Source organism: Balearica regulorum, chromosome 2 (assembly GCF_011004875.1).
Source record: "Balearica regulorum gibbericeps isolate bBalReg1 chromosome 2, bBalReg1.pri, whole genome shotgun sequence".
NCBI lineage: Eukaryota > Metazoa > Chordata > Aves > Gruiformes > Gruidae > Balearica > Balearica regulorum.
In genome coordinates, this window is record NC_046185.1 from 25,954,300 (window position 1) to 25,968,318 (window position 14,019).

The 14,019-nt window shown below is 43.3% G+C and overlaps 1 protein-coding gene across 5 annotated transcripts; it reads left to right on the forward strand.

Moving 5' to 3' along the window:
• Positions 1 to 755: 755 nt before the first annotated feature.
• TP53INP1 (tumor protein p53 inducible nuclear protein 1) lies at positions 756 to 13,065 on the forward strand. 5 transcript variants are annotated; one of them, XM_075743681.1, is made up of 5 exons: positions 756 to 878; positions 3,894 to 4,177; positions 4,639 to 4,990; positions 7,162 to 7,195; positions 9,557 to 13,065. In XM_075743681.1, exons 2-5 carry the CDS (start codon positions 4,066 to 4,068, stop codon positions 9,572 to 9,574), a joined length of 516 nt encoding a protein of 171 aa, XP_075599796.1. In that variant the 5' UTR covers positions 756 to 878; positions 3,894 to 4,065; the 3' UTR covers positions 9,575 to 13,065. The 5 variants fall into 5 exon arrangements, with proteins under 5 accessions (XP_075599796.1, XP_075599799.1, XP_075599794.1 ...); XM_075743684.1 differs by having other exon boundaries at positions 770 to 878; positions 4,642 to 4,990; XM_075743679.1 differs by lacking the exon at positions 7,162 to 7,195 and having other exon boundaries at positions 770 to 878.
• Positions 13,066 to 14,019: the final 954 nt, after the last annotated feature.

Genomic DNA, 14,019 nt, shown 5'->3' on the forward strand with positions numbered 1-14,019 from the left:
TCCAGCTCTGGGGCCCCCAACATGGAGCTGTTGGAGCGAGTCCAGAGGAGGCCATGAAGATGATCAGAGGGCTGGAGCACCTCTCCTGTGAGGACAGGCTGAGAGAGTTGGGGTTGTTCAGCCTGGGGAAAAGAAGGCTCCAGGGAGACCTTACAGCAGCCTTCCAGTGCCTGAAGGGGCCTACAGGAGAGATGGTGAGGGGCTGTTTACAAGGGCATGGAGTGATAGGACAAGGGGGAATGTGTTTAAGCTGAAGGAGGGGAGATTTAGATACCAGGAAGAAATTCTTTGCTATGAGGGTGTTGAGGCACTGGCACAGGTTGCCCAGAGAAGCTGTGGATGCCCCATCCCTGGAAGTGTTCAAGGCCAGGTTGGATGGGGCTTTGGGCAACCTGGTCTAGTGGAGGGTGTCCCTGCCCCATGGCAGGGGGGTTGGATCTTTGAAGAACCCTCTCGACCCAAACCACTCTATAGATCAAGATTGTACATATTTAACCAGGTCATTACCACCTTAACGGAATTCCCCCTCCTCCCTCGGTGCGTTCAGCACTTTATGTCCACCAAATTAGCAAATTTATCCGCAGCCACCAGCTCTGGTAACGCGGGGGGGGGGGGGGGGGGGGGGGGGGGCGAGGGGGCGGGGCGGGGCCGAACGGCCCCGCCCCGCCCCCTCGCTCCCCCCTCCCCCCCCCACCGCGTCCCTGCCCGCCCGTCACGTGCGTTAGCGACAGTCGACGGCGGCGCCCATTGGCGGAGGGGAAGGGAGGGGCGGGGCCGAGGCGGCCGGGCCGTCAGCTGCGCGCCGCGGCTATAACAACAAAGGGCTCCGCGGGACGCGGAGTGGGTGCTGCCGCGGAACCGGGAGCAACGCGGTTCGGGTGAGTTTGTTTAGCGGGGCTGGGATAGAGCACGCTGCCGGTGTTTCCCTTTCATGCACGGTGGGGGTGTAATGGTATCCTGTGGTCCGGGAGAGGCGGTGAAAAGCAACATCGGAGCTTTCGTCTCCCAGTGAATCCATCCCGGTTTCTCTCTCCTCGGAAAACACCGCGGCCGGGAGGGTTTTGCTGTTTTCCCGGCTGTCGAGCAGCCGGTAGTCGTGTCCTTTCCACTTCCCCCCACCCCACCCCCCCTCTCCCCAGTGGCGGGGCTGGGCTCCGGAGCGCAGCCGGGAAGGTGCGCAGCTGCTGCGGGCTCTGCCGGGTCACCCGCCGGCTCCGCTGAAAGCGGCTTTTTGGAGCCTCCTGGTGGCAATTAAAAGGCTGAGAGGGCACGGGAAGATCAGCAGCCAAGCGGTAACAGAACTGCAGAAACGGTTTGGGAGGAGTTTTTTCGGGTTTTCTTGTTTAACGTACATCTTATCTCCCCTGCTAAGATAGAAAGAGGAAGAAAAGGAAAAAAATACTTTTATTATGCAGCAATACAATATTGTTGACGTATATTGGATGCGTTATCTGTAACAGCCTTTTATTGCTGCTGTAGCTGAGTCAGTTGTTCCTAGTCTTGTCTTTTCTTGCAGCTGATAGTTCCAGTTGAAGGACTGGTGTACCTCTCCTTCAGCCTCTGTCCCGTTTGCCTCCCCTAACGATGGCCCTTGATAACAGTGTCACCTCTTGGTCCCCATCTGATTTATACAATAGCATGCAGGTGTGGCATTTCTAAAGGCACTTGTCCAAAAGGATATCAAAACATCAACCAGTTTCTAAAGATTCAGATTTAATTTTTTTGGATCCTCCTTGGGATGGGGGAAGTGGTGAGATGGGACAACCTACTTTTGATCTGCAGAAAGACATTTATGGGTCAAAAACTGTAGTTTGCTTAGCTTGCATTCTCAGGAACAGTGAACTCCCTTTTCCTTGTTAGAGGTTAATTAGTTGATGTTGCCGTGATGCCTATGGAGACTTAATACAGGAGTGTGAGCTCTCATCTTGCTCTATTCCACGTGCAGGACAAAAAACCAGCCCTCGCCTGAAGGTACTTCCAGTCTAGATCTGGGAAAGAGGCAACACGTGTGTGGCAGTGGGGAAAGCCAGCACTGATGGGTAATTGTGCTATGGCTTGCTAGTTAACCTAGAGAAAAAACAAACTCTTTTGTTCCTAGGCCTTGTGCCAGAGGAGGGTTAGGGATGGATGTGGAAGATAACTGGAAAGCTACAGGCTTCAGAGTCTATTTCCTCATCAGTGGCAAGCTCTGTCTAGAATTGGAGCACTCAAACCTTCTCAGTAAGATGCTTAGGAATACTGTGGGTATTTGGTGTTTCCTTAGGTAACCCATCCACGGCTTAGCAACCTTAATGGTTAAAAGTGTTTCCTGCTGGTAACCACTGAAAAATGAACTTTACTGCAGTTAAAAGCCACTTCTGCTTGCTGTGAATGTAGAAGGAAATAAATGTTTGTCTCTTTCTTCATGTAACTGACTACTGTTGTCACTTTTTTCCTTCCCTCTGTTAAGCCTTTCCATTTCTTAAATTTTAGCATTTTTCTTTAGTTTTCTGATCATTTTTCTAGCTCTCTTAAAGAGACACCGGATGTTTCATTTTCAAGTGTGGTCCTAAAAAATGGCCTTTTATCACTACTGCAGCTGAGCCAGTTGTTCTTAGTCTTGTATTTTGCTGCAGCTGATGGTTTCTGTCAAAGAACTAGAATGCATAACTTTGGGAGTTACACTGTACCTTTTCATATTGCTTCAGAAGACTACTTTAAATTCTAATCCTATCTTTTTGTGCTATCTGAATAAGGAAGTAGCTGCCTAAGTGCTTGTAGAAGCAATAATGTATGGAGCAGGTGCTTGTCCTTGCACTGAACAAGTAGGTGATGGGGTCTGGTGTCCTGGGGTAAAATGATGTAGGAGTCCGAAATAACCCTCTAGTGTGGCCTAAGAGTTGTAGGGTGAAGCGGGGTATACTGGCCTTAAATAATATTCTTTATGGGTTGTATCTTCTTTTAATGGCTGGGTTTGCCTGGTGTAGCGTGTCTTACTCCCTTTCTGAATGCAGACATTCATATGTTCTTACATGCGTATCTTCTTCTCTATTTAATTAATAAACAGATATTTAATCTGTAATAATTCTGACAGGCTGTGATAGTTCAAATATTACTATGGTGAAATTAACTTGTAGTTACATTGGTGAATGTTTTTCACATATGGTCTTTACTTATTTGGCTACTGTAATGGCTTCTATTTATTGGCTCATACATAAACATTCAAAAGCTGTCAGCATGCTGATCTGAGGTGGTTGAACATTCAGCTTCTCAGTAATCATGGGATTTTTCATCTTAACTTCATCTTAACTGTAGAGTTCGGGCTTATGGTGACTAATTACATGTAGATTTAGGGAAGTGTACTGAGAAATAAACATTGGTTTTAATTAAGTATACGAGTTATTCTTCCTTGTTACTTAGACTTACCATTCACTGCTGGTTGGGCACTTGCTGTGAAAATTATTCTCACTGGTAGCTACGTGGTACACTTTGAACCTGAAGAGGGGACATACCTTCCTACTGCCTTAACTTGTAGGCGGTGGCCCCAAACTGTGTGTGATGGGATGAGAGATAGGGAGCTGGGGGAGCACCCTGGTGAGCCTAGGTACAAGACTTCTGTGCAAAAGTCCTCTCCTCCCATAGGAGAAGGTGGGGACTTCTGACAGCTAAACAGACCTTTGCACAGGGAGGAGGATCTAGGAGGAAGGTGCTGAGCTCTGAGGAGAAACCTAGGCTTCTTCTGTGTGTATCTAGCTGGGAGGGAACGGTGAATGCTGGTGAAGCTGCCTCTCATCTTAGGGGAAAAAAATGTTCACTGGTACCTCAGACTGCACTAACGAGAGGGTTTGTAATTTGTTCCCTGGGGATGTTACCGATTGCTTTGTCATTAAGACCCCTGTCATCATTTTTTGCAGGTTTCACGTAATCTGTTTACCAGTCATGCCTCTGCATGTCCTGTACCTAAGCTGATAAAGCATCTATGCACTTTAATCTCAAGTCTATGCCACTCTGCTAGTACAGTGTGAGCTGTGCCTTGAACCTTGGATATAAAGACCTACCAGCCAAAGTCTTGTTCCTGCCTTAGTAATGTTCCAGAGGTTAAATAACATGCTCATGGGAGAGATTGATAGCTTGTCCAGCCAAGAACCAGAGTTCAGTGAGAAAGAAGATGACGAGTGGATTCTGGTTGACTTTATAGGTAAGATCTCTGTCAAACGTAAGCTCTGCCTAGAAACAGTAGCTTGGGAGAAACTTTACCAAAGCAAAACCAGCGTGGATTAGAGCATAGGGTGTCTTCCAAACAAACGTACTGAAACGTGTTATGCAAACCGATGAGAAAAGTGATGTCAGGTTTATAAGCCTGACACGGGCTTCAGCAGAACCACTTGTACAGATAAAATGTTTGACTTATTATGCAATTGTATTGCTTTACTGATAACTGTTGTTTTACATGTCTAGCATGGCTTGTCAGGGAACTCCCTTTTCCCCTCCTTTTGCTTTTAAAAAAAAAAAATCCGTGTACATGCTGATAGGGGTTTATTTGTTTCTTTTTTTTTTTTATATATCCCGTTTCTGGCTCTGTGCAACCTTGTTGTTTTCGACCTCCTCTAATCACCAACATCCATGGGTTCCTCTCAACTGACTAATGGCCACCTACAGCAGACACTTGCACTAGTTGCTCCGCAGAAGAAGTGGACATCGCTGAAGCATCAGCCGTGGACGGCTCGCCTGTCTTCTCTTGTTTACCGTCTCCCTTGGAACACTTGCCAGAGGCCAGCGAGTCTTGCTTCATCCAGTTTGAGTCGTGTCCCATGGAGGAGAGCTGGTTTATCACCCCGCCCCCATGTTTTACTGCAGGTGGATTAACCACTATCAAAGTGGAAACCAGTCCGATGGAGAACCTCCTAATAGAGCATCCCAGCATGTCTGTGTATGCTGTCCACAATACCTGTCACAGCCTTAATGAGACTGGATGTGGAGATGAGGAGTTTCATGGCCCAGGTAGTCCTAGGTATGTCTGACTACTCTTATCAAGGAGCTCTGTTGCTGAAAATATCTGGTTTCTGCTTGATTAGCTTAGACACTTAATACTGAATTTTCCAGCTTATTTCAGAGCAAGTGAATAAAGCATGAATACTACACAAGGTGGGTAGGGTGGTCAGGGCTGCCTGCCTGTCTGCTTAGAAAAATGTTATACAAGCTGACCGTGTCAGGAAACAGTTGGATATGCTGCCTTGACACTGCAATGAATATTTATGGAGCCTAATTGGTCCCTCACAGAATATGCTCCAGTTCTGTTGAAACAGTGGCAGTTAACTGTATAGCTGATAACGTAGATTTGAAAGCACTTTGCCCCCTCCATAGCTATGTATATTTTTCATAACTGTTAGTCAGTACCATTTTAGTCACCTCGTGAGATGAGAAAATAATTACTTTAACTGTCCTGACAAGGAAGTCTATTTTGGTATTTTTTTGTTCCTCAACCTAGTGGTAGATTAGGACAGGATTAAATTTTTCCACAGGTGGCTTGTGGAATAAAAGCAAACTGAAATATTCCATAAAACTTACTCCCCTTGAGGTAGAAATTGTGCTGCAAACTTCTGCTTTTAGCAGGGTAAGAAGTTGTGCTGTTTCTTTTTTTGTGTGTGTGTCCTAAATATCCACCCACGTAGAATTATTGCAGGTGCATGTTTGCTGTGCACTGCTGCTTTAGTGGTAACTGCCCAGTACATATGGCTATATGAGTGTAGTGATATATGATAGAATAGACATGAATTGTTCCAGTTGGAAAGGACCTACAATGATCATCTAGTCCAACCATCTGACCACTTGAAGGCTGACCAAAACTTAAAGCATGTTCTTAAGAGAATTGTCCAAATGCCTTTTAAACATGGACAGGCTTGGGGTATCAACCACCTCTCTAGGAAGCCTGTTCCAGAGTTTGACCACCCTCTCAGTAAAGAAATGCATCCTGATGTCCAGTCTGAACCTACCCTAGAGCAGCTTTGAACCATTCCCATGTGTCCTGTCACTGGATCCCAGGGAGAAGAGATCAGCACCTCCCTCTCCACATCCTGGGAAGCTGTAGGGAGCAATGAGGTTGCCCTTCAGCGTCCTTTTCTCCAAACTAGACAAGCCCAAAGTCCTTAACTGCTCCTCACAGGACACTCCTTCTAGCCCTTTCACCAGCTTTGTTGCCCTCCTCTGAACGGATTCAAGATGTAATCAGGTATACATAGATGTACGCAAATAGAGTGGTTTTGCCATCGTGACTCCACACTTGCCCATGCATTCATTGATTTGGAAATAATTGGGTGTTTTGTGAATCCTGGTTAACATCAAACACTGACTTTTCCTCCCATTTGGTGCCTACACTTAGAAACAATTGGGAAAAATAATAATCATTGTAGTATAGTAAGCTTTGTTACATGGGCAAAAAAAATTTGAGTGTAGTGCTAGAGTTGCTGCAGGTAGATGCCTGTTGTCTTTTCAGATCACCTCCTTGTCATATTTAAAGTTCTTAGTTCAAAGAAATAGATGACTGAGATGACATGTTGCTGTATAATATTGAAGTACAGTGCTGATACCATTCATCTCAGAGAATGGGGGATTTGTATAAATATTTTGGAAGGGCAGTTTGTGGTGTTAAGCATTGAGGGTGTAGCTTAACTTAAATTGGGGAAAGGTAGGACTGCACAGCACCTTTAAAATGAGGGTCTGAAGGAATCTGCAAGAGAACTGTAGGCTGAGAGGCAGTGAAAGACAGTAGATCAGTTTATCTAAAATGCCAATTATAGTGGATAGTAACATGCAAAGTAAGATTCTGACTTTTCTCAGTGACTTGTGAACTAGGGTTACTGGTATAAAGTCTTCTGGAGAAGAACCTTGTGTTATATTATGCTGTACATTTAAGCAGCTTTACTGTGTTGGGAAGCTAAAGGTGCAATGATCCTCAGCTTGTATGTGAGTCTCTTCACACTTAATTCTGTGCTATTGCTTTGTCAGAGGATCTAGACTTTTCTCTAAGCATTATTTTGGGTGGCAGAACTGGGAGTAGACTTAAGTCTGAAGCTGAGGTGAATTACAGAAACTGGGAAAATCAATGACACTGATAAAACAGCTTTTGAAACTTACTGCATTGAAGTCTCTAGTGGTTTAATGGTTGGCCATTTAACATTGTAGGGCCAAGAAAAGCTGCTTAAGGCACACTGGCACAGTAAGTACTACTGTTTTGGGACAGTTCTTTTTGTTTGATCAGGCTGCTAGCAATACTGCTTCCTCTAGAGCCTTGTCTGCCAAAACAATACTGGTTTTAAGACTAACCTTTGTGCCAAATGATGTTACTCGATCAAGCCTAACTACTTCTGCTTTAACAAGCCAAAATGCTAAGTGCAGAAAAAATACTTAAATATTAATTGGGGTAGGGTCTGAAGCCTTTAATGTTTCTTGTGAGGTCTGGCTCTGTAGTGCAACTAGCAGGACACTTATGCTTTCTAGCAAAATAGATGCTGGGGCATAGCAGCAAACATATGTAGCAACGGTCTGGCTATAGGCACAGCCCCTCTAAAATGACATTTTGACAACACCGAGGGAGGCTCATCAGCCCTGTTCTCTCAGTGTCCAGGGCTCACTAGTGCCAGGCTACCAAAGGCAACTACTAAGATACCAAAATGCTACATTTTGGAAGAGTAAGTGGCCTTCTAGCTAATTCAAACCACCGCTGCTATCCCAGTTTCACTTTAAGATGGCAAGTAGAAGAATGTTGGTTTGCAAACCAGTGCTGGAAGGGTATTTGATGAAAGGGGCAAAAGCTTAAATCTCTTCAACCACCAATGTTAAACCAGTTTTTCTCCTTTTGCAGAGGAAATCTATTTGCTCCTTTTAAATTCCTTTCAAAGCAAAAGGATGTTGTATAAACTTCCCCCTGTTCATCAAGTTAGTCATATCTTTCCATGACAAACTGCAGTACTTTGTATTAGCAGTTGATGCTCTTCACTAGCTAATGACTTGCAGCAAGGGCATGCTTAGGAAATACAGGTTCTAGTAACAGAGTGTGGTGTGGCTTCCCAGCCCCTTACAGCTTTCCCTAGAAAGCCTTTGTTTGAAGTTCCAGCACTTCTGCACATGTCAAGGGATTGCCCCATATTTGGCAAAACAGTAGCCCCATATTTGCAGGCACGCTCATGCAAATTAAACTGGTATAATCTGCATAGAAAAAGTGTTTACAAGGCACTGTGATTTGTGCTCTTTTATTCACTTATTTCTTGCTTTGTATTTTAAAGCACTGGGTTTGGGATAATAGCCAGTGAATGAACAGGGGAAAAACCAACATGTCACACATGACTATTCTGGAGACTGTAGGCTTCAGTCAGTCATCTCAAGCTAGCCAAGGAGCTAAAACCAAGTGGATTTGGATATTTAAAAGAAAAGTAGAGGAGAGGGAGTAGTCCCTTGCTGACAGGGAGTACTTTGCTCCAGTGTGCAGTGGGGGTGAGGCAGAAGAGCTCAGTTCTGTGCCAGGCATCTGCAGGACCTCAAGATCAAGGCTGCAAGGGTGTTCTGTGGGTGCAGCAGACCAGATTGCATGCTGTCTCTGTAGATGCCAATAAATGCAAGAAGAGATTTTATTAGAGGCATGCTAGTGCTGAAAAGCAGACTTCCAAGAGACTTGTTGCTCATGCCTGGTTTTGCAGATATCTTTCCTGGGCACCACTGAGTTGACAGCTAGTAGTTGGGTCCTGGATGGGGAGGGAGGAGGCAAGCAACTCTGATGCCGCTGGGCTCACACCAGCTGTGGCACTCGGGATTTGTTTTGCTTTTAAAACTGCCAGGCTATTTTTAGCTTTACTCTGGAAGCTTCAGGAAACATGAGTGATTGTTCTGACAAGTAGGGAAGTCCTTTTTCAATATGTCAGTCTCTGCTTGCATAGGCTGCTGGTTTGTTTTTTTACTAGTGCATGATGGAGTAAGGGTTTGCCAAAACTGCTGACTCTTTGCTCATGAAATCTAGAGGGCTGGTTGAGGAAAAATCCTTCTAAGTAATTTCCTGTGTGTGTCACAACTGGTCTATCTTTCCCATTCCTCTGCATGAACACTGTTTGGATTTACCTATGTGGTTGGCAATCCAAGCACGCTTTCATTAGCGTGCTTCTGTTTTCAGGCTGAACCACCTATGTTCAAGAAGATTTTTAAAACAAACTTTGCATAGTAGATAACTCCCAAGTCTTCTAAAGCTGGAGCAGTGTGACACACATTCCCTTATATTTCTGATCTATATTGCGTCTTGGGCTTAGGGAGGTGGGGTGAGGAAGGAAGGGCGCAATACCGCAGTACACCAGTAGTCCAAAGGTTATTGTGGTGCTCTCATTCTACAAATGAGTTAGTAGCACTACGCATTACTTACCAGTATGGTTTTCCTAAAGTGGCTTGACCTCACCTCAGCCCAAATCTCTGCCCAGTAGAATAAGGGTGCCCTTTTGAAATGCTAGGTGTTGATGTCCATGTTTTCCTGCCCTCCATAGTTCACATATCTTTCCAATGCAACTCAGTAATGACTGATATCTGCTTATGTTTCTAGACTGGAGGCCCGAAATGAAACAGGACAGCGTGTTCACTGCTACGTCACAGCTCTTGCTAGTCGTTCAACTTTTCTGGAAAAAAACAAGGGCTTTCGTCCTACCCACTGGGTAAAAGAACATAATGAAAGAAACTATCTCAACAGAAACAGTCTCCGTCGCCAAAACCTTACCAGGGATTGCCACTCTCGGCAAATCAAGCACAACGGACTGTTTGTTCACCAGCCTTGCCAGCGTCAGTTCAATTACTGATGGCTCTTGTGGTTTTACTCTATGGTCTAAATGTTTTTTAGGTTGCTCTTGTTTTCATGTGTAGGTAAGTGTGGTCAATCTGAAGCTGATCATCAATCCCTCAAACACAATCATAACTAGTGTTGCATTCATTTGAAATGACACATAAATCTCCAAACATTGTGCAGCAAGTCCTAAACATTGATGATAAATATCAATGTCTTGGAAGCCTATCAGTACAATAGTTTGTTTGCTGTTTTATGAACTATGATGTATAGATGGGTTCTTAGTTGGTATTTTAAAGAAACTTAACTGAGATGGAAATCGGTTACATTTTGCATTAATCGAAAGTGGAGTTAGAAAATTTGAGGTTAGCTGTATGCTTTAATGACCAGTACTTGACAGCTTGTTTATCTGTCTCTATTCAGCATATAGGATTACTTTCTAACAGGGAAATACTATAGCTGCCAGTGGGTATTACATAAAGCTATGCTGAACTCTTACAAGAAGGACATCTAATCTAAATTGCCTAGTACCTCCTTGTGTTAGTAGAGTCTGTGTAGGTGTGTTGGGTACTTAATATGGGTATCAGAAAAGGGTTAAATGTCCCCCCCTGCAATATTGTTGCAGTATGATATGGCGCTGGTGTTACAGATGTAGTACCTCAGTGGAGTGGAAGGAAAAGTGGACCTATGGGTTAAATGCAGATGCACAACCCAGAGAGCTCAACTGGGTTTGACTTGGTACAGTTTGAGTTCTTACTCCTTTTCTCTAAGTCTTTCTTTTTCTGTCTCTGAAAGGTGTTATTTCCTCTACCCTATTTCACTTAATCTCTAGTCTAGTTAAAGGAAAAAGATGGTGGATTCACCATTCTTCTAATCCCATCAGTAGCTGACTGCTCTTTAAAGAAGTCAGGCTGATGGATAGCTGTTTCTGAGCTGCTAATTGCTGTTAGATTGTATTGTATTTACAGATTGAGAGTAGCTCAAAAGTAGCTTGAAGGAAGATTTTTATCAGTTGTTCTCCTAATGTTCTCTCTTTCTTTCTATGAAAATGAAGTCTCAGTTAATTGTGACTGGAAATGAAGGGCAGTGTGTGGCAGGGAGCAAAGCATGCTGAAAAACAGTCTTACGGAACTAAACACAGTGATAGCAGGATGTATAAAAAAAAAAAAATTAAGATCAGCCTTGGTTGTTCTCCTAGCCCATTGGGGGCAGAAGGACTGGATAGCAATTCTGTGGGCCAACAGGAAAGAAAAGCCATTCAAAACTAACAAGTAGGTTTTTTTAAGAACACTGTGCAAGATGTTTTGGAAGTTGGCAGGCACTTAAAAAAAAAAAAGTAATGTCAAGTTCACCTGTTAACAAAGAACACGTATTACACAGCAGCCACGTGGCTTGCCAAACCCTGATAGCTCTGTCTGGGAAGTAGATTAAATGGCTAGGGAGGTGAGGCAGCAGAAATCTGCACCAAAAGAAGGGGGGAAGTATAAGTAAGTTTATCCCCCTTTCTGTTGGTGCTTAATGTGACTTACTGGTTTTTTTTCCTTGTGTTTAGTGCCTAGGGCGTTAAAGTGTTAACGTTACATTCAACTATGTCTTCCAGTAGTCCTTATACAGAAGTTAGTATAAGGTGTCATGTCAGGAGTCTTTGAAATTAGGCAAGATCAATAATGTGAATTATTCCAGACCTATGAAGTATTTTAAATTTGGCAAAATGCTTCCATTTCACTGAAGCAGAACCCTGACAATTTGGATTGACCTTGATGTAGTGATACTGTTGCATGTTTTGCAGCTGGAATTGTTGCAGAATGTATTTAGTATACAGGAAATAGCATTTACAACCTCTGCTTTACTGCAGACATTTTTGTGCTGCTTCACTGGGATTAGTTAGGATTGTTGCAAAGGGATGTTGATAAATAGTTAAATGTATAAAAGCAAGTGGTGCTTTCTTGGATACACTAGTTTGTTTTGGTTTTTTTTAAGACACATTGAATTCACATGGACAGTGAAAGAAAACACAAATGGTCACATCATGAGTTTCCAAAACAGAGGTTTTGTTAATACTTTCTTCAGCAGTACAGGCCCATGTCCATACAACAATTCTCTTGTGGTCCAAATACTCTGGTTTATCTGCAAATAGCTGTAGTTTCACCAATCTCTTGTCTGTACATGAATACTCTTACTTGCCTCAGATTATCTACCTTTATCACTCCAACTTCTTGTCTGGCTTAAACTTCTTTCTCCTCACTGCCAACTTTCTAGCTCAGGAAAATTCTTTCCTTTCCTGTATTATTTTCCTTCATATAAAAGTAACTTCTTTCCTTCAGCTTTAATTTTCTTAAAGTGAAATGAAGGAAGATGGAGTCTCTACCTCCCCATGTTGGAAGGAGCAAGTAATCCTTTAACTCTTAACGGGGAGATGGAGTGGAGAGTATAAGGCTCCCAGGCGTTATGATGAGAGCCTTGGTCCGTTCTTCTCAGTAGGCAAGTGAATGCAACTTTAGACTGCTCCTAGGACTGGGAGATACTGATCTTTTTATACTACATTACTAGATGACTTTCTGGTGATGAAAACCTATATCTTTCAGGATATAAACTGTTTTGTTGCACAAAGCTGTGCTTCTCAATTTGTAATATTGGAAACCATATTATTGTGTGAGATAGTACTGCATCAATGGCTTTTTATTAATTTGTTTTACGTATTTATGTTGGTCTAGCCCTGTTTTGTGCCTGGAGCAATTGGGCAATTAGATTTGTTTTGGTTTTCTGTTTTAATAGTGAGCTGTGTGGCTTTTTATATGGTTTTTGAATTGTATTAAAGTGTGTGTTTTTTTCTTGTAAAAGTGGAGGCCTTGCACTGTCTCATACTGATTGATATTCATGAATCTTGCTGAAACTGTATTTTCATATGTATTGGTCAATAGACAGATTTGCATTTTAAACTGTGCCTTCTACACAGCAAACTTGAAGATTGAAAAGGGACATTTCATTTAGGATTAATACTGTAAATCAGTCTATGCATATATGGCAGCTTCTTTCCAGAGCCATTTCTCTATTTGTAGCAGTCCTTTTGATACGGAAGAATGTCTGGCTCTTATTTTTAATAGTTTAACACAAGCTGAAAACCGACAAAATACAGCACTTTGCCAAAAAGTAGCATTGCTTAACCAGTGTGTATTTACTAAAGCGATCTTCTGTATTTTGTTTTCACAGTGCGTTCTGCGCACCATGGGGAGACATGATCTTAACTCTCAATAAAAAAAATGGCCTATTAAAAATTGTCATTCTGTTCTTTTATGTTATAGGTTGGTCAAAATCCAATTCAGGTGTGGTAGGTACAAGTACTGAGTATCTCAAAATGCTTGCTCTAGTACAGAAGTTCCTCTGGGAATCGGTTTGCATTGCTGATCAAGTGACAATGCATGGTATAAGTAGTGTTTTACGTCACTGCCAACTGCTATGTGTCCTGATCAACGTGCAGAAGTGCCATAGGTAAACACGACAGATAAAAACATGTTGCCGCTTAAAGCGTGCATGGAGTGGGGGAAAGGTTTTTCCTTTTCTAGGCTGAACTTCTCTTGTTTCAACACATACCCATTGTTTTCCATCCTCTGTGAAAAATCTGTATGGAAGGTGGCTGTTATGTTTAAGAGGTGGAAGAAGGGACAGATAACCTGTGAGGGACATAGAGATTCCATGCAAATGGCCAGGGGTGGGGTTAGGAAGGACAAGGCTGAGCCATCTGCAGTTGAACCTGGCAAGGGATGTAGAGGACAATAGGCCTTCCAGAGGTATATCAACTGCAAAAGGAAAACTAAAGAAAACGTAAGCCTGCTGCTGAAAAATGAGGCAGGAGTCCTCATGACAAAGGACATGGAGAAGGCTGAGGTACTCCATGGCTTCTTTGCTTTGGTCTCTACTGATAAGATCAGGCTTTGGGAATTGCAGGCCCCTGAGACCAGTGGAAAAGGCTAGAGCAAGGAAGATCAACCCTTGGTTGAGAAGGATCAAGTTAAGAAATGCTTAGAGATGGAATACAAACAGATCTATGGGACACATTCATGACTGGGGAAGGATGTGGCTGATGTTATGAAGCTGTTCTCAGTCGCCTTAAAGGTAAGGACCTTGGCAGACTGGAGAAATGGGCTGATGGGAACCCCATGAAGTTCAGCAAGGGGAAATGTGGAGTCTCGTGCCTGGGGGCCAAGTGGCTGGAAAGCACCTTGGCAGAA